At 36.8% G+C, this 21,294-nt stretch overlaps 2 protein-coding genes and 1 long non-coding RNA gene across 4 annotated transcripts; 1 reads left to right on the top strand and 2 right to left on the bottom strand.

Annotated features, from left to right (window-relative positions):
* Nucleotides 1–136: 136 nt before the first annotated feature.
* LOC148973739 (uncharacterized) lies at nt 137–1,734 on the bottom strand. Its single transcript, XR_016146536.1, has 3 exons — nt 1,633–1,734; nt 397–846; nt 137–273 (listed from the first exon to the last, which is right to left on the bottom strand). It is a non-coding gene; the product is annotated as an uncharacterized LOC148973739 (long non-coding RNA).
* fsd1 (fibronectin type III and SPRY domain containing 1) lies at nt 168–8,776 on the top strand. Of its 2 annotated transcripts, none has more exons than XM_039676857.2 (13): nt 168–296; nt 1,502–1,597; nt 1,788–1,919; nt 2,819–2,920; nt 3,296–3,318; nt 3,656–3,777; nt 4,392–4,601; nt 4,682–4,780; nt 5,433–5,580; nt 5,815–5,897; nt 6,003–6,254; nt 7,101–7,189; nt 7,881–8,776. In XM_039676857.2, exons 1-13 carry the CDS (start codon nt 282–284, stop codon nt 7,989–7,991), a joined length of 1,482 nt encoding a protein of 493 aa, XP_039532791.1. In that variant the 5' UTR covers nt 168–281; the 3' UTR covers nt 7,992–8,776. The 2 variants fall into 2 exon arrangements, with proteins under 2 accessions (XP_039532791.1, XP_039532785.1); XM_039676851.2 differs by having other exon boundaries at nt 1,502–1,609.
* A 1,699-nt stretch (nt 8,777–10,475) lies between these two features.
* Nucleotides 10,476–20,223, bottom strand: stap2b (signal transducing adaptor family member 2b). The gene is made up of 13 exons (XM_039676884.2): nt 20,098–20,223; nt 18,452–18,523; nt 18,134–18,253; nt 17,873–17,929; nt 16,354–16,505; nt 15,234–15,365; nt 14,274–14,343; nt 13,673–13,775; nt 12,556–12,651; nt 12,336–12,401; nt 12,141–12,206; nt 11,249–11,362; nt 10,476–11,139 (listed from the first exon to the last, which is right to left on the bottom strand). Exons 1-13 carry the CDS (start codon nt 20,188–20,190, stop codon nt 11,096–11,098), a joined length of 1,185 nt encoding a protein of 394 aa, XP_039532818.2. The 5' UTR covers nt 20,191–20,223; the 3' UTR covers nt 10,476–11,095.
* Nucleotides 20,224–21,294: the final 1,071 nt, after the last annotated feature.

Below are 21,294 nucleotides of genomic sequence, written 5' to 3'. Positions count from 1 at the left end.
TAGTGTATATTCAACATGAGAAATCAGTTTATAATATTTTTAATATATAAAAATATTATATTTTTCAAAATGTCACATGTCATGGGCTGTGTTGTATTAGGAAAACTACATTACCCAGAATCCATGTTGTGCGTCTTGCGCAGAACTCTCTATACCGCTAATGAGTCGTTGAGGGATGCAATGCTCCATAGCAACATCAGTACCAGCGGAGGAGCGCTATAGCGGACGCCCTGGGATAAATATCCTGAGAATATCTGAAACAGGTGCTGCATGCTGACAGCATGGACGACCAGAAGGTAAGCAGAAACCGTTGTTATGGAGAAATGATCACTGATACGCGTCAGATGAAAAACAATAAGATGCTGCGTTATAAAAGAGATACTAAAGACGAAATACCGTTAGCTCGTAGCTTCACTTCCAAATGTCCTCCGCCCATTGTGTACGTGGAAATGTGTCCTTGTAAAGACAGCCTTTTGGAAGTAACACCTTCACATCGTTAGGATTTCTACATTGTTTTAAATCCATGATGCAGGGATGACGATTTCTCCAAAATGTTGATCAACAACATTGTCAGTCTGAATCCCCAGAAACCGCCCTGGTTCTCCCAGCTCTGTAACGAGAAACGAGATTGTTTTTAAATATTTATTAGAGGAAATGTTCTTAAGGGAGGAAATAGCATTTCTTTGCAGTGATACATAAAAAAAACACAAGCCAAAACAAATTTTGGTGCAGGGAAACACCAAACCGGCCTGTATTGTTAGAAGCTTCAGGCTTCAGGGAGGCGCCCCGGATATAAAGCCGCTTCTGCGTGGCTCATCATCAGCGACTTAATCCAATGCAAGTAGCCTGGAGGAGACGAGAATGAAAAATGACATTTCTGATCAACCCTGCATGAGTAATATAGTAATTTACAGTAATATCAGCTCATTCTCCTTCCTCTGTCTAACGAGTCTTACAAGTCTCTACTCGTGTCCCAAAGCAACACAAAAATAGACAATGAAATTATGTCATCGATAGGAAAGTATTAGCTGAATTACATTAAACAAATTGTGTTAAAGGTGCAGTCAGTAATTTTTTGCTAACTAAATAGATTTTTTTGTTGTTGTACAAAATAAATAAATAGCACTTTTGAGAAATATTAAAATGACTCCAGCCATCAGTCTAAATAAAGGAGTTCTGAGGTCCTCCCTAATGAGTGCTACCATTTTACTGTCACATGACCAACCATCAGTTCCACCAACTAAAAAAAACAAAACAGGCATGCATACTAATAAAAGTGGTTATATATTAGTATATACTATTTAATTAAAGGTGTAAAATTGTCCAAACATAAGTGAATTCTGCTACAATTCAAAGCAATGATACAATCTAATAGGACTATAACAATGAACATATGTAAAAACCTTTTGCGTTATCTTCTTTGTGAGACTGTACACATGCAGTAGTCATTGTCAGTCTATTATTGGTTTGATTATGTTTTGGTATTTTATGCATGTTTCAGGAGTCACTGAGAAAGATTATCACTACGTTGGCCCAGAAGAATGAAGAAATTCAGAACTTCATCTGTTGTCTAAAGCAGAATCTAGAGAACCTAGAGGTAATCACCATAGTAAGCCTTCTCTTTTTACTCACATTTAGTTAGTGAACTGTTTGATGAATCAGGAAATGTCTTTGTCAGCTTTAAGATGGCCCAAAAACAGTGTTTACCAAGACACATTTCAAAAAATCAGCAATACAGTTTCAAGCAATAAAGACAAATCAATGCAACTTTAACTCTGCATTTTCAGGCAAACTCAAACCGAGCGCAGGAGGATCTGGAGTCAGAGTTTAGTTCTCTGCATGCTGTCCTGGAAGAATTGAAAGAGGGCATGGTGACACGCATCAAGCAGGAAAGAGCCAGCCGCACATATGAGCTACAGGTGAGAGCGCTGGCTGAGCTCAGCTCCCTGAAATGATCCCTAGACAAAATACAGATTAACAAATTCAACCTAAGTTTATTCAAATGTTTTATATTTTCTAGTCTGAGTGATCAGATATAATCAGTAAAAGGCAGAGTGAGATGGCTCTGTAACTTGTGCATGACTTAGAAGTGTCATGTTAAGAGAAGGATAATAAGAAATCCTTGAGGATTACAGTGTCTGTGACTCTGTGTGTGTGCGTATAATCCATCCTTGTGTACGTGTACATCTGAAACAAAGCATTTTACGACACACATTCTTCACCATTAAACGTAGCAAATAAATAAAGAGTGCAATGACAGAGGTCAAAGTACATTTTACCTACTGAAGAATTCTAATCAGTATTTTGTCATATATGAATCCCTATGATCAAGACAATAACGTTTTTTTTTTTGTTGTTGTTGTTGTTTTTTGAATACCACTGTTCAAAAGTTTGGGGTCTGTACGATTTTTTCACTTACACTCACGAAGGCATTTATTTGATCAAAAATAAAGTAAAATAATAATATTGTAAAATATTATTACAATTTAAAATAACTGTTTAAATTTTTAATATATTTCAAAATGCCATTTTTGCCTAAATGACAAATGCTTGAACAGGTAGCAAACAAACTGGAGCAAAGTAGCAATGTAGAAAAGCATTCAAATCAAGTGCAAATAAGGTTAAGCCTCCACTTCCAAGAATAACAGCAGTATGCAAAATACAAGAACGCTACAGCAATTTAGCATACTGCTAGAGATAAATCAGTTTGATAAGACCAAAAGCTTATCTGGTCTCTAAAGTTGCGTGGAGTTGTGTAAATCATTCTGGATTATGTATTTGTCCAGTGATATTCTGATTTCTCTGATTGTTTTTTCAGAGCCAGCTGAGCGCATGCACCAAAGCCCTAGAGAGCTCAGAGGAGCTGCTGGAATTAGCCAATCAGACGCTCTGCTCATCCGGGAATGACAGCTTCACTCGGGTAACGCCCACTTGGAATGTTTACACCTTTACAACTCATCTATTTTATGGTGTTTCAATCCATTGTCTTTTTTTGATATATATTTTAATATAGTTATATTTACACAACTGCTCTTAGGACTTACAGTATGTCCTCAAATATTTACATTGTCAGAGCATTTAGAACGATTATTTGATTGTGTGTTTACAACCGTTTGACACTTGTGTTGCTTTTTCTAACAAAGTGGCAAATTGTATCAGATGCTGCTGGCTTTTCTTGCTAACACGTGCTCGTATGACTGATGCATTGTGTGTTGTTGAGACTCAATGAGACTCAGTTCTCTTGCTCCCTATCTCTCTCTGTCCCTTTCTTTTTTCTCTTTCCTCTCTGCTGCAGGCGGCCAAAGACATAAAGGATAGGTACTGTACAAATGTCCATACTTGGATCTTTTATTGAGTTCAATGCCCACAGTCTAGCACATCTTCAAACAAATATCTTCATGTTCACTCATTTTATTATTAACTCATTTTCATATAAATAGATTTAGCAAATTATAGTCATTTTTATTAGTTCTCATTTCGTCTGTCTCCCAGGGTGTGTGCCTGTGTATATGCATGCCATGGAGTGTTTTATTGTGCCCTCATTGACATTTCCTTCATGAAATTCCCTTGTTCCTGTTCTCAGTCTGTCAGGAGTTTGTTTTATTGTCCTTGTAGACTGACTCTAAGTGTTTATTGTGGGTTTGTGTGTCTGCAGTGTGACTATGGCTCCAGCGTTTCGGCTGTCCCTGAAAGCAAAGGCCAGCGACAGTATGAATCACATGATGGTGGACTTCACTCAGGAAAGAAACATGCTAAAGGCCATCACATTTCTTCCAGGTCAGTGTAGTATAAATGAGAAAATGTCATAAACAATTTAAGAAAAGGCTAGTCGACACACCTAGATTTCAGCCTACTTTCGCTTGTAAACAGTTTTATTAGCAGGATTGCAGGACAAAACCAGCCCAAAGGCCAATCAAAAATAGCCAAAAACTAGCCCTATGACCCTATCCAAAGATGAAAACTCAGTGTATGGTGCTCTCATACCCTTAATACATGTTTAACATGTGTAATACACAATTTCAACTTGAAAATCACTATATAGCCAAGTACAGTTTAGTAGTAAAACTGACTTTAAGAAACTCAAAGGCCCCACCCTCAAAAATATCATCATCTAGTACAGTTTTATCATTGGTAGAATGTAAAATATTTAAAAACAAGCATTTCAGCCAAATACAATTTATGCATTATGTCAAACCTTAAACTTGTGGGGAAAAAATTAACCTGCAGAACTTTGGCAGGAAAACCATGAACTTGGCAACCCTGTGTCAATATATCTGGTGTAATGTCAAGAATATGACAAGAATAAGATATATATAGAAAATGTTAGGCTTTGGCTAGTACCTCTGAACAAAAGACTCCAGGGTCAGATATCTCTGTTCCTCTCAATTTAGTGCCTGCCACACCAGAAATTCTCGTGGCAGAATGCCAGGTGTTTGATAACACAGTCACAGTGGTGTGGACCTTACCTGAAGCTGACTCCAAAATCGACCACTACATCCTGGAGTATCGGAGAACCAATCATGAAGGTCCCCCTCGGGCTCGAGAAGACTATCCCTGGATGGTGATGGAAGGGATAAAAGAAACTGAGTACACACTCACAGGTAAGTGCTGATGTTTGTTTTGGATGTGATCTTTTCTTGAGCAGATTTTGATGAAGACAGTGATGTCATTTGTTTTTCAGGCCTTCGTTTTGACACGCGTTACATGACCTTTAGAGTGAAGGCGTGCAATAAGGCTGTGGCGGGTGAATTCTCAGAGCCAGTTTCTCTGGAAACACATGGTAAGCTGCACTTACACACATACACACTAATGAGGTAATGAGGCATGAAGTTTCTTCTCCTCACAGAAAAGAGTCTTACAGTGGTTACAAAGCACTACCCCTACTAAAACAGTTTGTCAAAGACTGATTTAAAGACCACAAATGTAGAACGTCTGCCTCTTTGTGAAATAAAATTTAGGGCTGTCAATTTAACGTTACTTTAGTGTAATTAAGTTTACAATAACAATAATGATATATGGAAGTAATTATGCCCCCTATACACGAATGCCTGTTCAGTGCATTATAGACCATTTTGCAAGATGTAAACAACGCTGGTCCAGAAGCACTTCCTGTTTCAGTTTTTTAACACTACATAAAAGCTGGGATAAAATACAACCAACAGAACATATAAAACTGAATCAAAAAGTTAAAAATCTTTAAGATGTTTTCTTTACCTGTGAAATAAAGAAAACAGTTACAAACTGAAACAGGAAGTGTTTCTGGACCAGTGTTGTTTACATCTTGCAAAATGGTCTATAATGTATTTTCTGAAATTGTATGTATGAGAATGTTAATTAATTGGTATATAATGTAATTAGAATTTTAATTATATAATTTTTGCACTGTTGCCCCTAACCTCTTACCTTTATTGCTTCTTCTTGTTTGCTTCCAGCATTCGTCTTTAAACTTGACGCAGGTTCATCCCATCAGAACCTGAAGGTGGAGGACCTCAGCGTGGAATGGGACAGCAGTGGTGGGAAGGTCCAGGACATCCGTAAAGAAAAGAACCGGACCAACTCTCCCATGCATTCTCCTGCAAGGTCAGATTCACACCTACATATCTTCTCACAGTTAAAATGTGCTGTACATTGAGGGCAGTTCCACTGAACAGCTGTTGCCATTAAATGCATTTGTTTGGTTATTGCTTCTCATGACTTGTATAGTCAGAAAACAAGCTGTCATTTGCTGAAATGTTTGTATGCCACCCTTTGCCCAGCCATAAGCCAGTTAAACTGTCATGCCTGTCCCATCTCATAATTCGTCTTCTCCCTCAGGACAGCCATGATGTCCCCCAAAAGAGCTCCATCTGCTAGAGTGGGCCGAGACCGCTTCACAGCAGAGTCTTACACTGTTCTGGGTGAGTCAGCACAAACATATTACACAGAAGAACTACAAGACATTGAAGAACTCTCGACTCGGAGTGTATATTCAAAAACTCCCCAATTTCTTCTCCAATGTTCAGGAGACACCATGATCGATGCCGGGCAGCATTACTGGGAGGTACGGTTTGATAAGGAGAGTAAGGCGTTTGCAGTGGGGATCGCTTTGCGGTCTCTAGGTCGATTTGATCAGCTGGGGAAGAGTAATGCCTCCTGGTGCATCCACCTGAACAACTGGCTTCAGCAGAGCTTCACAGCCAAGCACAACAATAAAGCCAGAACACTGGACTGCCCCATTCCGGACCGTATCGGCATTTACTGCAACTACGAAGAGGGTGAGTTAAGCTACAAATATGACATTGAGGGATAGTGTCACAGTTTGCATGTTGTTAGCTCTGAAGCTAACTTGGTAGCTATGGTGAAAACAAATTGACCATGTTTGCAATGTGATAAACAGCTACTTTTAGCAGTCACTTATTGTTTATTTTATATAGTGGTCAAGCGATATATCAGCTTTGGTTGATATTTTGAATTTTTTAAATACATGTTTTGGCTGATAAGTGTTGGAAGCGGGACTTTTATTTTGACAGCGCCAGGACTTTTATACAAATTTGTGTAGACAGGAGTGCTATCACTGGACGTTTATGAGTGACAAACTTTAAATCCCTGATTTCAAACTATGTTGGCACTATATCATTTGGTCACTATGCCAATATTAATGTTCTAATCTATAGTGTATGTAAATTAGCATTACCTGGTCTTCATTTGAGAAAATATGACTCCCAGACAGACTTAATAGATTACTGAGTGCACTCTTGGCTACAGTGTTTACTTCTTTTTTTTTTTTTTTTTTGTCTAAATTTCTTTATTTGTGAAAAATACACAAATGTGATTACAGAATCAATAAGTTTTCATATAAAGTATAAATCTGTTTATTTTTTATATTATTTCATTTTTAAATTGGTTCTTCCTAATGTATTTAATAATATATCAAAACATTTGTTTTTTTTGTTATTTTCTATCTTTAAATTACAGCTAATATATATTTATCAATTATCACATTACGTAATTTATATCTTCCATTGGTCATCGCTCTTTGAGTTATTGGAATTAACCATTCAGTCGACCACTAATTAGTAACTACTAACTAGTTTGTTCTTGTTTTACCTCATCTATTTCAGGCACATTGTCTTTTTACAACTCCAGAACCAAAACTCTCCTTCATACCTTCAGAACCAAGTTCCAGCAGCCTGTAATACCAGCCTTTATGGTAAGATACAATATACTGTGGCTCATTTTGTATTTTACAAACAAATCACTCATAAATTAGGGATATTTTGAACACAGTCTTGTCAGCTACTCAGACTGTATGAGCCTTGTATAATTAAGCCAATCAGATGTGTTTCAGAGTCCTTTACGTAAGATGCATTCTTGCATTCAACACATCTTGATTGAGCGGAACGGAACAGAAAGAAGAGGTCTATTTTTAACTTGACACTTCATCATAAAAATGCCAGGTCATGATACAAGATGCGCAGAAAAAAATACAAGTCATAACACGTTTGACTGCATATGTATGGTTGCAAGAGCATTGCTTTATGCAGTGATTTTATAGTGCCACAATTATGCTATTTTAAAGGTTACGTCTGCCATAGGTTTACATGCATCCAAAGTCAAAAGACACTTACATTTTCTCAAAATATACATTGCAGCATCACCTCTTTTCTCACAGTGTCTGAAACATAGACTGTAAAAAAAATAAAGGATTCTGCAAGGATGTCAAGATGGCCGAGTCTGTCGTGATTGGTCTACTGCTTGCAGCACATGTCGTAAATGAAACACCCGTCACCATTATCTGAATTTAAGCTCAGGAAGACTCCTCAGCACTTGTATACACAGTGATACGATTTTTTGCGACTACAAAAACACATCAGCCTCATGCTCTCTTTCACCCCCTACAGGTGTGGAATGGGAGTTTCTCAGTGCAGACGGGCCTTCAGGTACCCAGTATCGTGTTGAGCGGTCAGAAGAGAAACAGCAATACTAGCAGCTCTAATGCCAGCCTTACCTAGATCATACTTCATTGATAAACATCTAGAACTGCTACATGTGTGCACAGGGTTGGAGAACACCTGGCTAACCCTGACACAACACTGGCGCAACAAGCCTGGAGGCTCTTCCTATCATCACTATGTCATGCCAGCCCAGGGGGAGAGCTGCTCTAGTTTGCCTTCCTCATTCCTTTTAGCTCACTGGTCTGGATTCTGTGCCTTTCAGTGTCCTGAATTAAGACATGATGGGGTATTACTCTTGTTCAACACTCAATGAGCTTTCATGTGTATATCACTAGGGCCAAACGTTGTATTGATTTTAGCATCCCAACCACAGTATTTGAACCACATTTGAACAGTTATTTCAATGCAACAGCAGCATGTCTGAAATCTCAGATGAAACTGTATTATATTCACACACTGAATGTCTTAAATGATATGCCTCGAATTCTGCTACAGTAGCTGCTTCCGTAAACAAACCTTTTTAAACTTACACTTAGTATCAGAGTAGCACAATAATCTTAAGCTAAATCGTCAAATGCCTTTTATAGAATGTATTAATTCAGCAGTTCCAGCATCTGAGGAAGGAGGCAGGTTTAACTAACCATTTGTGTCTATGTTAATGATCTGTCACCCGAAAAAGGTACATTTTCAGTGTTCTTGATCCAAATATTTACCAGAATTTACTTTTCCGTATGCCTGCTGCAATTACATATTACAGAGACTGATTTTTTTTTTGTGCCATATTGCGGTCCTCTTAAAAGGGATAGTTCACCCAAAAATAAAAATTCCATCATTTACTCATCCTTAAGTTGTTCCAAACCTATATGACTTTGTTTTGATAGTAAAGTCAAGTCAATATTCCCCTTAAAGGTGCAGTAAGCAATTTCAACCTAAACAAACACACCCTTCCCTTCATTGCTCCGCACACAAGAGTATATACAAGCAAGAGATCGTTGTTAAGGTCCTTGCATAATGAACCCGAAATTTTCATGTTTTTTCATATTTATCATCCTAAAAATTGGTCACGCACAGAAACCTTGCACACTGAGAATGATGCGTATTAAACCGTTGCGAAAAAAACCAACAACAAAAGATTTTCACAAAAAAATACTAAATTGATTCAAGCAGTGAGGATGATTTTGTTGTCCTCTCTCTTCTTTAAAATGAGAAAACGAAATTTTTGGGTCCATGCCCAAAGAGGAAGGAGAGTTCCACCTACTTATCAAGGACAAGGAGCTGCGGGATTGTCCCGAGCGATTCAGAGTTTACTTCAGGATGTCAGTGGCTCAGTTTAATGCTTTGCTAGCGATACTGGAGCTACATAAAGACAAAAAGAAAAGCTACAAAAAGAAGACAATCAATTTCAGTGAACCAGTTGATCCTGTACGGTGGCTGTGAGTCTGAATTGTCAAAACGCCCGTCAAAATGCTTGCTACTGATGCGAAAAATGCAGAAAATGTAATCCGATCAGAATTTTTATTATTACGGATAAGTTTTGGAGGCAGTGTGTAAATGCAATTCACACATTGTGAAGTTGTATTTATTTTTTAACGTGGTTATTATATCTAACATTACAACAACAGTATATCTTGGTTTTGTGAAACACAGCAAACCCAATGTTACTCTCCCTCTTTCTCCTCCCCCATCGTGAGTGGACACGCCCCCTACTGCCGATTGGCTACTGTGTTTTGTGGCACTTACTGCACCTTTAAGTGAACGGTTAATTCAAACCACTGGAAATGGATCATTGGTACATTTAAACTCCGGAACAAAATTAGTCTAAATCATGATTTTCCAATTCATTGACAAGAGCCGATTCAAAATTATGATTCATTCATGAATTGGACATCGCTGCTACTTTAATTAATTCTCCAAAGAGATCTTGGATTTTTTTTTAATTTAAAGACAAATTAAATTTCAGCCTGTTAATCACACAAAGCTATCAAATGAATATCCCACTCATGCTGGTTTCAAATGATTTGTAAAGCCAGAAAGCTCCATGTTGTAATTGCATTGAAAAGAGCAACCTCAAAAGAAAGCCAGTCATTCAGTTTTGACGCAACACGAGGGTGAGTAAGCTAATGTGATATAATCTGCAATGCTTTTAATCAAACATCTGAACATTTGAAACATTTCTGTCTAAAGAAAGTCAAATTGTCAAGTCACACTATAACACTATACCCGTTACGTCAATAAAACAAATGCCAAACATTCTTGTCTTGCACATCCGCACAAGGAAAAAAGTATGACACAGTGTACTTTTTTTTTTCCGTGATCATTGTATTGTTCTAAAAATACATAGAATAAAACATGTCATGTTTTAACAGGAACAGAAAGACAACATTCGTTTGATCCGTTTCTCTATCTGGAGAAAGAAGACCCGCAACTTCCTCACATAGTAAAGTCAGAGTATAATTCATCATATCACCAACAACCCTTATTTTAGCAAGCCTGATATTTTTTTTATATCAGAAGCAGAGAAACGAGACATAGACCAGCTAATACATAGGCATTCAAGACAAAACATTTATTTGTGACTTTTCACATGAATAATCAGTAACGCTTCCTTTTACAGTACAGTACTTGCGCGTACTTACAGTGTACTTACCTAGAAAGTAGGCAAGTACATGGGTTAGGGGTAGGTTCAGGGTTAGTACCAAGTTATTACCCAGTAATTACTAATATAATAGATACATAGTATGTACATGGGTAACAGGACTGTAAAAGAAAGCATTACTGACTAATCTCTGAAATTGTGATAAATCAACAGTATGTCAGAGAGATAAACTTGCAAATTGAGTTTGACCACACAAACAACAGTAGTGATTTACAATCAGCAGCTACAAAGTCACAATGTGGCACACAATGATCGATATGTTGGTAAAATAAATTATTGTAAAAGAACTAATAGATCTTAATGCTGAAAGAATCAATAAAGAAAACTTGATTCATGGGCCTTTTTGTTGATCCAGCCAACTGGACAAATCTCACAGACACAGCGTTCTGGTGAGTAAAGTTCTATATCCATACATCTGCTGGCTTAATACTAAGGAATTCATCCTCGTTCAACAATGAAACCATTACTATTATCTTCATCATTATCTCTCTTATTGAGATTAAAATTATTCCTGGAGACCTCGTCTCCTAAAAGCATCCTGGAGCTCATCTGTTAAAAACAAAACCATAGTAAAAAAAAAACAACACAAATATTAGATGCTTTGATTTAAAAGTAAAATATTTAGAGTGAAACAAGGGCTAAAAAGATGTGTTCTTACTTAAGTCAACACTAAGCTCACGCCTGGAGAGTTTCTCAGGCAAGCCTGACATACTGTTGCTTCGGGAAGGTGTTTTACCGTAGCCAGGAGGTACCAAAGCTTTTCTTTGACCATCTACATCAAAGCAGAACACATTATAATGGTTTTCCTTGAGATAATTGGTAACAAAATCCAAAGATCCAGCATAACACTTGGACTGTGATGACAGCGCTGGGATGTTAATTTGGACCAAATGCCTCGTATTTGCACAAAGACGCGTCAAACTTGCTCGGACAAAATGTAATAGGCAAAATCTATCCCTTCATGGTCTCTGATGAAAAAATATCACTATATCAGGCTGGACAACCCATCTCTCAAAAATAATTGATATTGAACACATCTGAATTAGCATTTAGGTCTACGAGCATCGAAATCTGATGCAGCAAACACCGCCCTGCTAAAACAATCATCAGAATGATATCTGGAAGTCTCTATTATGCCCGCCAATGTAGCATTTTATAAGTAATATAGTGAAATATTATTACAATTTAACATTTCTATTTTATATTTTAAAATGTAATTTATTCTTGTGATTTGGTGCTCAAGAAACGTATCGATAATGAGAATTTGTTTCCCATTATTTTTGTGGAGATTTTTTTTTATTCTTTGATGAACAAAAAGTTATAAAAAACACAGCATTTATGTAATATATATATATTTTTTATAACAAAAAAACCCTTTACTATCACTTTTGCTCAATTGAATGCATCCTTGCTGAATAAAAGCACTGACTTTTATATCTTACTGACCCTAGACATTTAAAGTGACATTATATATTGCATAACAAAAAGGCAACTATTAAGAAGAAAGAGGAAATGCTGGAATAGAAAATTGGAATGGTTATTCGTCTCACCTGGAGGATGTGGTAGGGGAAGACTTCTCATACATCTGTCCTGAGCCTCCTCATACTCTCCAATTTCTGAAAAAACACTCAACAGGATCAACAACATGCTTTAGACACACAATTTGAAACAGTGAGTCTAAGTAAATCAACTGAAAAACACTGAAGCAAGCTAAAAAACAGCAAAACACTTGTAGAATGACTCACCTGAACAATTGAGGTATTCGTTTTCATGCATGTATGATTCTGAATTGGGCCTGAGATTCCTTGTGCCTAAACATACATATCAAGATGCATTTCTTTTTCTATTACATTTCATGTTTTCTAATAACAGAGCTGTCACTTGAAGTTAGACATTCATTAAACCCAATACAATATGTTTTACAATTGGTATGTGTGCTTTAAGATGATGCCAAAGATGTATCACCTGGTTTCGGGGGAGGGAGCGGAGGAGTAGGCAAAGGGGCATTCCTGAGACAATGTTCACTTATCTCACCATTTTCTTCATTGGGCTTAACAATTACTGAGGGAGAAAAAAAATAGTACAGACTGCTTTCTTTGTGGTAAAGTAATATATTACTATTTGCTGTAAAACTCAGTTGCCTGCCCTGCTCTGTGGAGAATGTTTCTCAATTGTCAATCAATACAAACAATGCTAGCTGTCATTAAGTCAGAAACAGAGAGGAGGACCACCAGTTTTAACTAGAACAGAATGGTATGAATGGAATGATTAGTTCACATTACAGAACAAACTAGTTCTCAACCAGACGATTTTCAGAGTTTCGGCTCCGGCATCAGTGTGATTCACTGTGTTATGGACCAAAACATTGCCATGCATCAATGGTACTAGGTTTAGCCTTGTGTTTTTTCATGAAAAAAAAGAAGTCTTAAAACACTTTTGCTTTATGTAAGGAAGATATACGTTTAGTCTAAACATGGCTAGACAAATAAAACAAAACCGAAAAGAACGAGCAAAAAAGCAAACATTTAGAAACTGCAAAAGAACAAATAAATCTGTAATTCTAGTGCACAATATATATATTGTCCAATCCATTTTTGGATTTTCAAACAGCAATCTGACCTGAATGTGTAGTTCAAATAATATAGTCGATTTTTTTGTTAGCCAACTGGAAACCCATCGTCTACACACCATTCTTATAATAATTCACCTCTCATTTTACATCTGATTTTAGGGATATGTTATGGGTAGGGATAGGGTTGGGACTGTTTATGGACAGGAATGTTTTGCCAATGTCTTGGCAAAATCATGCCAGACCGGAAACCCATGTCTAATATTTTTATACTAAAAGTAAAACTTTTTCAAAAAGAGCATCTCAGTCAATCATTCTTTAAGCGCCTTCCACAAATTTCTATGACATGGTGATGTATTAAGTCTGTTTTGTCAACTACTGAACATGTCATTCATCTTTCATTGTGTTGTAAACATTTTCTAGATTGATGATTCATACCAACAAGTATTTCAGTCTGGCGGACAAACAAGATTTTTCTGAAATATTTTCCAAAAAACACAAATAGTATCTTACCGAAATTTTTCTCATAGTGTTCCTCTATCACAAGAGGCACCAAAACTCCATCGGCCTTATCCACCACGTAGGTGACGACATCATGCAGGGTGGCACAGGTGATCTGTGTGTTTGTGAACAAAATCACATTGTCTGACACATCAGTGCACATTTTCTTTCTTCAGATCAAAAACTTAAAATGAACAAGAAGGAAATATTCTAGGGTGTTTTCCAGGAAGAAAAAAAAAAGATATATTTTTGAGACTAGGGCTGCTCACAACACAAATTATCTAACATATCTAAAGCTCTGTGGTAAATGCCAAGAAGTGTTTAATGTATAACACCTCAGCTGTACTGATCTCCCAACACTGACCAATAAAACATTTTCTTATCAGAACTTCCTCTTTCTTTTCAAAGCAATCACACCTTAAGCCTCTCGCAAGAGCTCGTAGTTCACACAAAATTACAAGTTTGCAGATGGTTAAACGAATCCTTAGATATTCTGGAGAGTGTTCCTATTAGACTCAAGCTTTTATTGTGCATTTTGTGAACACAATCTTTTATTGATCACAGGCTTTTAATCTAAAGCGATTTGAAAATGAAAGAACAAAGTATTACTTACAGGAGTCTCAAGGGCAATGATGAATCCTCCTTCAGGCCTCCGAGACACGCGGTAATGTTTAAATACTGGTCTGTTGGGCGCAAGAGTCGACTCTTTAGAATATTCATTCTTAAATGAGTAGTTCACTTTAAAAAAACTTTTGCTGATAATTTACTCACCCCGATATCATCCAAGATATCAGTGTCATTCTTTCTTCAGTCGAAAAGAAATTAAGGTTTTTGATGAAAACATTCCAGGACTTTTCTCCATATAATGGACTTTAATGGGAACCAAACGGTTCAAGGTCCAAAAGACAGTTTCAGTGCAAACTACAGGGCTTTAAACGATTCCAATTGATGAATAAGGGTCTTATCAAGCGAAACGATCGCTCATTTAAAAAAATAAACAACAAAGTTTAAGTTTTATAAGCTCAAATGGTCGCCTTGGTCTGTTCTGTGACACACGTTCGTGACTCTCCAGTTCGAACTTGTTTATCAAAATGAACAAATCTTTTTTCGTGTCATTTAGTTCATTCAACAAACGAAATGACTCGGAAAAAGATTTGTTCATTTTTGCACTGAAACTGTCTTTTGGACCTTGAACCGATTGGTGCCCAGTGAAGTGCATTATATGGAGAAAAATGCTGGAATGTTTTTATCAAAAACCTCATCTTGGATGACATGGGGGTGAGTAAATTATCAGCACAAGTTTTTTTTAAAGTGAACTACTACTTTAACTATACAGCTATATTCATTTTTATTCAAGCAGATCTTCCCAGAACATTCCGACTATTGTGTAACACATTTTATTCATCAGATCAAAGTGCAAGGTACAACACTTTTGAATCAGACTGAGGAAGATAAAGATAACAATAAATGAAGGAAATAAAGCAATCTCTGATAATGCATTTACAAGCTGTCTGTCCAGGAAATAGACTCAACATGGTTCTGTACTGAGTACAGATGAGAGTGTGTGTTTTACTTGTTAATATCTTGGCGAGTGGTGAGAGCAAAAGACATCCCATCTTGACCCGGCCGCAGCAGTAGGTTTCCCTGTGCAGAGTTCCTTTCCAATAAGATTTCAGCTTCGACACGAGTGACATTATGATAACAGCTGCACAAAGCATCATTGTAATATTAAATAACATGCATGACTATGTTAATTCATTCAGTCACTATGTTCACAAGCACACCAGAAATTGCAAGAAAAGTTCTCTTTAAAAATGGCATAAAACAGAAGTTGCGATCATCTTTTTTCCCTATTGAATTAAAGATTATGAGGGCATGTGAATTTAAACGAAAGATGTGCACAGATAAATCATTTATAACAAATACTGACGTATTTCATTAAAAAATTTCATTTCATGGTTATTTTAAGACACAAAAGCGTGTACACGCAATTTTTCACATGTACACGCAAGCCCTCCTACATGGCGTGCCACCAGTAAGCTGTTTTCTGTTACTTTAGTAGCACAGTCTGCGTAAAAATGCGTTTAAAATGACCATAATATAAGCCACGTTTTGCAACCCAGGTGCATTTTTAACCGCTTTCTCTAAAGCCAAGGTCACACTAGACTTTGAACATGCACAATTTCGTTGAACACTGCAACAGAGGTAATATGACTTCAAACTGGAATGTCTTTTTAAAAAATAAATTCAACACATTCATAAAAATAAACCCACGAAGTACAAATATAACGTCATACCACGCAAATGTGTATGAATGGAAGTCAATGGAACAAAAAGTAGAGTGTGCCAACCCTTTGAATGGCAAAAGGAAATGGAAAATGTTACATTTTCAAATGAATGTAAATGTGGTCACTTACAGAACAATACATTATTAAAAGTGAAGTGTGTAATTTCCTGTGAGCGTTTTTCCTACTTGTGTTTCCCCAAACACTCTCCCCATCTTAACAGTTAGCAGTTAACTGGTTGTGCTAACACTGTGTTGGGTTGGTCAACCAATGGTGTGAGTTTGGGTTTGATGCCTCTGCTTATTAAGCTGGGACAGGAGAAAGTATACTAAACAAAAGATATTACACACATCACCTTTAATCTTTAACATTACATTAACGCTAATAAAGCAAGTGGTTTTAACTTACGAAGGCATGTCTGGCACTACGTGAACATATGGGTCAGAGTCCTGGGATGGTGGTGGCGCTGAAAGAAGCCGCTGCCTCTTTGTCTCTTTGTCAATTATTTCCTTCATCATGTGAATCTGACCAGGCAGAAGGTTCAGAGCTGGCACAGACAGCTGAAGGACAGAAACAGCGAGAATTGTTGTTCGGTATTTATCTGACTGTTTATGGGTACATTTCATTCAGCTCCCTATTGTGAATCAGTTTATCGCGTACATGAATCCAGTAAGGGTAAGGACCCTGACTCACTACACATTGGTACACTGATCGCTCTATATTCCTAAGTCTACTGGCATTTATGAACAACAGCAGCAGATATTTCTTTCTGACATGCTTCTGTAATTTAAAAGTAGCCTACATTACGATAAATACTTTGTTACATATCCCTGCAACATGTAAGCCGTAAATGAATTGTGAATTTTAGCTAGAATGGGATTCCAAATTTAAAAATATGTTTAAGATCTGCTGAAAGACTAAGGTGAGGTACATTTAGCATTTAAGGTTAAGATGATGATATCAGATGAATGATTCTGTTAAGCAAAGTTCATAGCAGGAGGTTTCTGCCAGTCCTGTTCTCTTATTTTAAATCAAATGAGCCAGATAGCGGAAACTCTCACCTTTTGTCTTTAATGGCTCTTGAAACCCCGATCCCATTCTTTGAATATTATGCTGATTGGATTAGGACTGGTGAAACTCTAGAGTCTGAGGTGGGTTGCTATAACTGTATACTTAATTTGCACACTTTGGTTCAGCTCCATTTCTAAGAACTGCCTCTAAAATTTATGTAAACTACAATGTGCACTGCCTTAGTTGGACTTGATGACTTTAGAAACAAAGCAGCACATTCTCAATAAAGAATCCAGTTGAAGATAAATCCAAGTCTCCTGGGTTTCCTACACTAGATTATGTTCATTACCTGTATAGCAATGTGTGTTCATGCTAAAACATAATAACATTTTGTCTTTTAAAATATCTTTCGCATGCCATGACGCGAGTTGGGTCAGAATTTCTGTGAGCATCGATGCTTCCCTGGGTTTGCTTTGTGGAACTTTTTAGGGTGTGAACATTTCAGGGCACCTGAATGATTTTACGATTGAGACAGCCCTTAAAATGTCCGTGATCCTTGGTCTCTGATCAGTGCCCTGACAAACAAAGTCATACTGAGAGATACTGACAGTTCATCACATAGAAGAATGCAAGTGATAAACTCTCTGGTTTGGCAAACCTTAATCTTGGAGATCAAGAAAAAAGGGATAAGTTGAGAAGAAATCACCACCCAATTATTGGCTTTGTAGGTGAATAAAACAAAGCTATTACATAAGTTCCCTTTTGCAAAGTGGGTTTATCTGGCAAACAGACCTCCATGAAAGTAAAAAATATATTAAAACTCTCTTCTAAAACTTTCTATTATATGATGTGGTCTGAGTTTTTTAGACACCATTGTATACTAAAGATTCTTTTATTTTTCAAAAGCACAACTGACCCTAGAAACTGAGAGCATGTAGCCTTTCCACAGTTCTCGCGCCTCAAGGCTGGGTGCCTGAGAAAACAAAGAAAAAGGAGGAAACTGCATGACATTGGGCATGTATAAATAGTTCTAAATAACTCAAGGTTAACCAGCTGTAAGTGTAATGCAGTAAAATCAAAGGAAGATAAGTTTTGTCGATATGTGCAGTGTGCCATCACTTAAATGACATGATGAAAAAGGAAAATGGTGTCATCTTGACAATTATCAATCACCTACAATCATCTTGATGTCTTCCTTTTTCATGTGCAGAGTGAATCCAGCGGCGTTCAGGTTTCGGTCATGACAGGAGTCATCTGACACGGAGTTGAGATCAGAGAGCTCCAGCTTCTCTATATACTGCATTCACAAGCACAAGCAAAACGTTTATGCACAAATAATCTATTCTCTATGCAAAAAAACAGCCTTCAGGACTGCAAACTTGCATTTGAATACATTTATGCAAATATACATATGTTACAAAATGTACACACATCTCAAAATGATTTTCTAGTAGTCAAAAAGCAAACTTAAAAGGCAGATTGTAAAAACACTTACCACACTGTCTTTGGTATTATTGTAGAAAAAGAGTGCATTTCCACACAAGCTGGTCCAGAGTTTGCGACCCATCTGAAAATAAAAGGAAATATTTACTGAAAATAAATAGTTTCTAAATAATAAAACAATTTTTTTACTGAAATAACTACTGAACAATCATAAATATTTCTTATTAATTTGACACCATAACGTTTTTATGTATTTATAGGTTTAAATTAGATTGTGAATCCCAGATTTTCTATGTGGTCTCAAATTGTGTTTACATAGCGTTTTAATAAACTGAATATATTTGGAATTATTGACAATGGTTTATGTTGATTATTATTTTAGTTAAAGTTGACAAATTATCAAGAGTTTATTCATTAAATACATACTTGTGGAAAGACTGAATTGGTTTGTACAAATGAAAGGAATGTAGAAAACAACAGAACTTTATTTAGTTCAGAAAGAACACTACAGAAACAAGACTTGACCCAAGGCGAGCTTATATTTTATTTGAACCGGTTCCAGTCTTTATATATCTTCTTTTATAATCCCAAACTATCAAGAATGTCTGTCATCAAAGTGAACTTCATAATGCAAAACATTTAGGTCTGTGCTGACCTTTAATAAATCATTAACTAAAAGAAGACACATCTTTACAAATGTGATGAGCTCTATCAGCAGGATATAAGCTAAGATCCAATTTGTAAAAAAAAATAAAAAAATCTCACAAAAACAAACAAAAAAGCCTTTACTAAAACCATCTTTACGATGCAAATCCTTTATCAGTAGTGTTTGATCTGCATGCAAGCATGCCACCAGACCAGTTTTTGTTGACATTTCCACATTTGTAGGAAAACAGTTCCCATGCTGCAACAGACACTTGTGTGACGCTATTTCGAGGACCAGATAAAACAACTTCTCCTCTCTTGATGATTACTGGTCACTTTATATTAGATGTCTTTGCTATTAACTTGCAATGTAAATACATTGTAATGAATTTCAAAATAAGCAGTTAAAGACATCAAACATATGTTCTAGTTTAGTCATGAACAAATTTAAATAACTGTGCCATTTAGAGCAGGATGAACCTTTGGATGAAAGGATGAAAAACTGAGTGACAAGCTGATTAAAGATTTACACTAAAACTACAAATGTTTGACAATAAAAGACAGTAACCAATGGTCATGATAAGAAGATGGTCCACAAGGTTGTTAGACTAAATGTTAGACTGCCTCACAAATGAATTAGGTTGAATAGCTCTCAGCTATGAAAATATGCACACAATTAGATAATACCAATTTAGGTCAAGCAATTTTTAAGAAATTCTTAATTTTGTTCACTCTGTGGTGTAAAATCATTAGCAATTAAAACAAAAACACTTAGGCAAAACATGGTCAAGTCAAAGTGTCTGAATAATTTTTGGTCCCATATTTTTTAACCATTTTTACTGGTATGAAGAATTTCACTGTATGAGGAATTTTGGGGGAATAGTATGTCACAGATTACTTTATTTTGCTATCCTCACTTACATAAATGAACTATAGTGTCCTGCACCCACTAGTATAAATATATCTGGTTGTTTTTCATAATTTTTTGGTTTGACGGGGGTATATGTATATATAATATATAACCACATGCGCATGTAAGCCTTTTACACTCACCTTGTCTTTGATGGTTTTCTTTTCCAGAAAGCCTTCGTAATAACATGTTGGCAGCTGAGATCTTACTCGTCTATGGCGATTTGCTGATGCCATAACTTCACAAGTTACTCTCCCGCCAACAACAAACTTCTTATAAAACAATTCAGGTGTTTGATAGAAGGCGCTTCACAGTCCACCTGAACGTTTAATGCCTTATTATACGGTAAAATAGCCTACATCATAGAGTTCAGTTGCTAAAGCTTCATAAAAAGTTAGAGACGAACAGAAACCCTGTGGACTGGAAGTAAAATATGACTATCTGAAGAGTTCTACATGCTGTCATATCTCCCACCCCCTTGGAACCAGGTGAGTCAAGTTCGCTCGGGCACGAAAGTCCCGCCCATTGAGAACAACGTAAGGTCACCTGCAGACAAAACCATCACCCCAGACAAGTAAACGAAACCTTACGAGGAAATAACCGAAATATAAATACTATGCAAAAAAGGTTTCATATTACGATTTAAAAAATCTTTGCCATGCCCACAGTGTCAATAGGTACATGTGTAATGTACGTAGACTAGAGTGCCATTACCGTACGTTTCAAAGAGAAAAACTCTTCGTTTCTAAGAGATTATGATTAGAGTTTTTAAAATTAATTATACCTGTGGGGAATGTGTGCTTGTATCAGATGCAGTTTGAGGTCAGATTAAAAAAAATATCGTTGTCTTAAACACTTCAGGATTCGGTTGAAAACGTTTTCTATTTTTCATATGCACTGGAATAATACGGCGTTCTTTGGTGACATCTAGCGGTAAAGAATATTTATCAGCGACATTACGTTTCATTCATTACCGTAAACCCTATATTATACACGCATATTGCCCAAACAAACCAGCTGTCCACGGCTGGGTCCCAGTCGACTGCTCATTTGACCGTGGTCCAGGGCCATTAGAAACTGTATCTAAACTAATATTACCACAAAATGGCAAACAATCGCCAATTTACTTGTAAGATTTCCGCGAATATGTCTTCCGTTGTAGCAGCTATGCAAACCACATCCGTTCGCCCGTGCTGGAGAGTCTACGACCACAAACACCGCTAATTTATAAAGGAGAGTAAATGACAAGGACGGCTAGGAAGGAGAAAGGGGAGGGGAATTGACATTAAAGCAACACTACACAAGGAAACCACACACTGCAGACACAGGCACACACACAA

Source organism: Pimephales promelas, chromosome 14 (assembly GCF_988280905.1).
Source record: "Pimephales promelas chromosome 14, fPimPro1.hap1.1, whole genome shotgun sequence".
Classification (NCBI taxonomy): Eukaryota; Metazoa; Chordata; class Actinopteri; order Cypriniformes; family Leuciscidae; genus Pimephales; species Pimephales promelas.
This window is presented reverse-complemented; position numbering and strand designations above follow the sequence as displayed.

What these genes read in the sequence shown, in the direction of transcription:
- fsd1 (XM_039676851.2), top strand. An exon ending in ACCTAGAGGTAATCACCATA is followed by an intron (nt 1,610 to 1,787) that starts GTAAGCCTTCTC and finishes CTGCATTTTCAG; the next exon opens with GCAAACTCAAACCGAGCGCA. An exon ending in TTACTGCAACTACGAAGAGG is followed by an intron (nt 6,255 to 7,100) that starts GTGAGTTAAGCT and finishes CATCTATTTCAG; the next exon opens with GCACATTGTCTTTTTACAAC.
- stap2b (XM_039676884.2), bottom strand. Translation starts at nt 20,190, where the DNA reads ATGGCATCAGCAAATCGCCATAGACGAGTAAGATCTCAGCTGCCAACA. An exon ending in ATAATACCAAAGACAGTGTG is followed by an intron (nt 18,254 to 18,451) that starts GTAAGTGTTTTT and finishes TTGTGAATGCAG; the next exon opens with TATATAGAGAAGCTGGAGCT. An exon ending in TCATTGCCCTTGAGACTCCT is followed by an intron (nt 13,776 to 14,273) that starts GTAAGTAATACT and finishes ACAAACACACAG; the next exon opens with ATCACCTGTGCCACCCTGCA.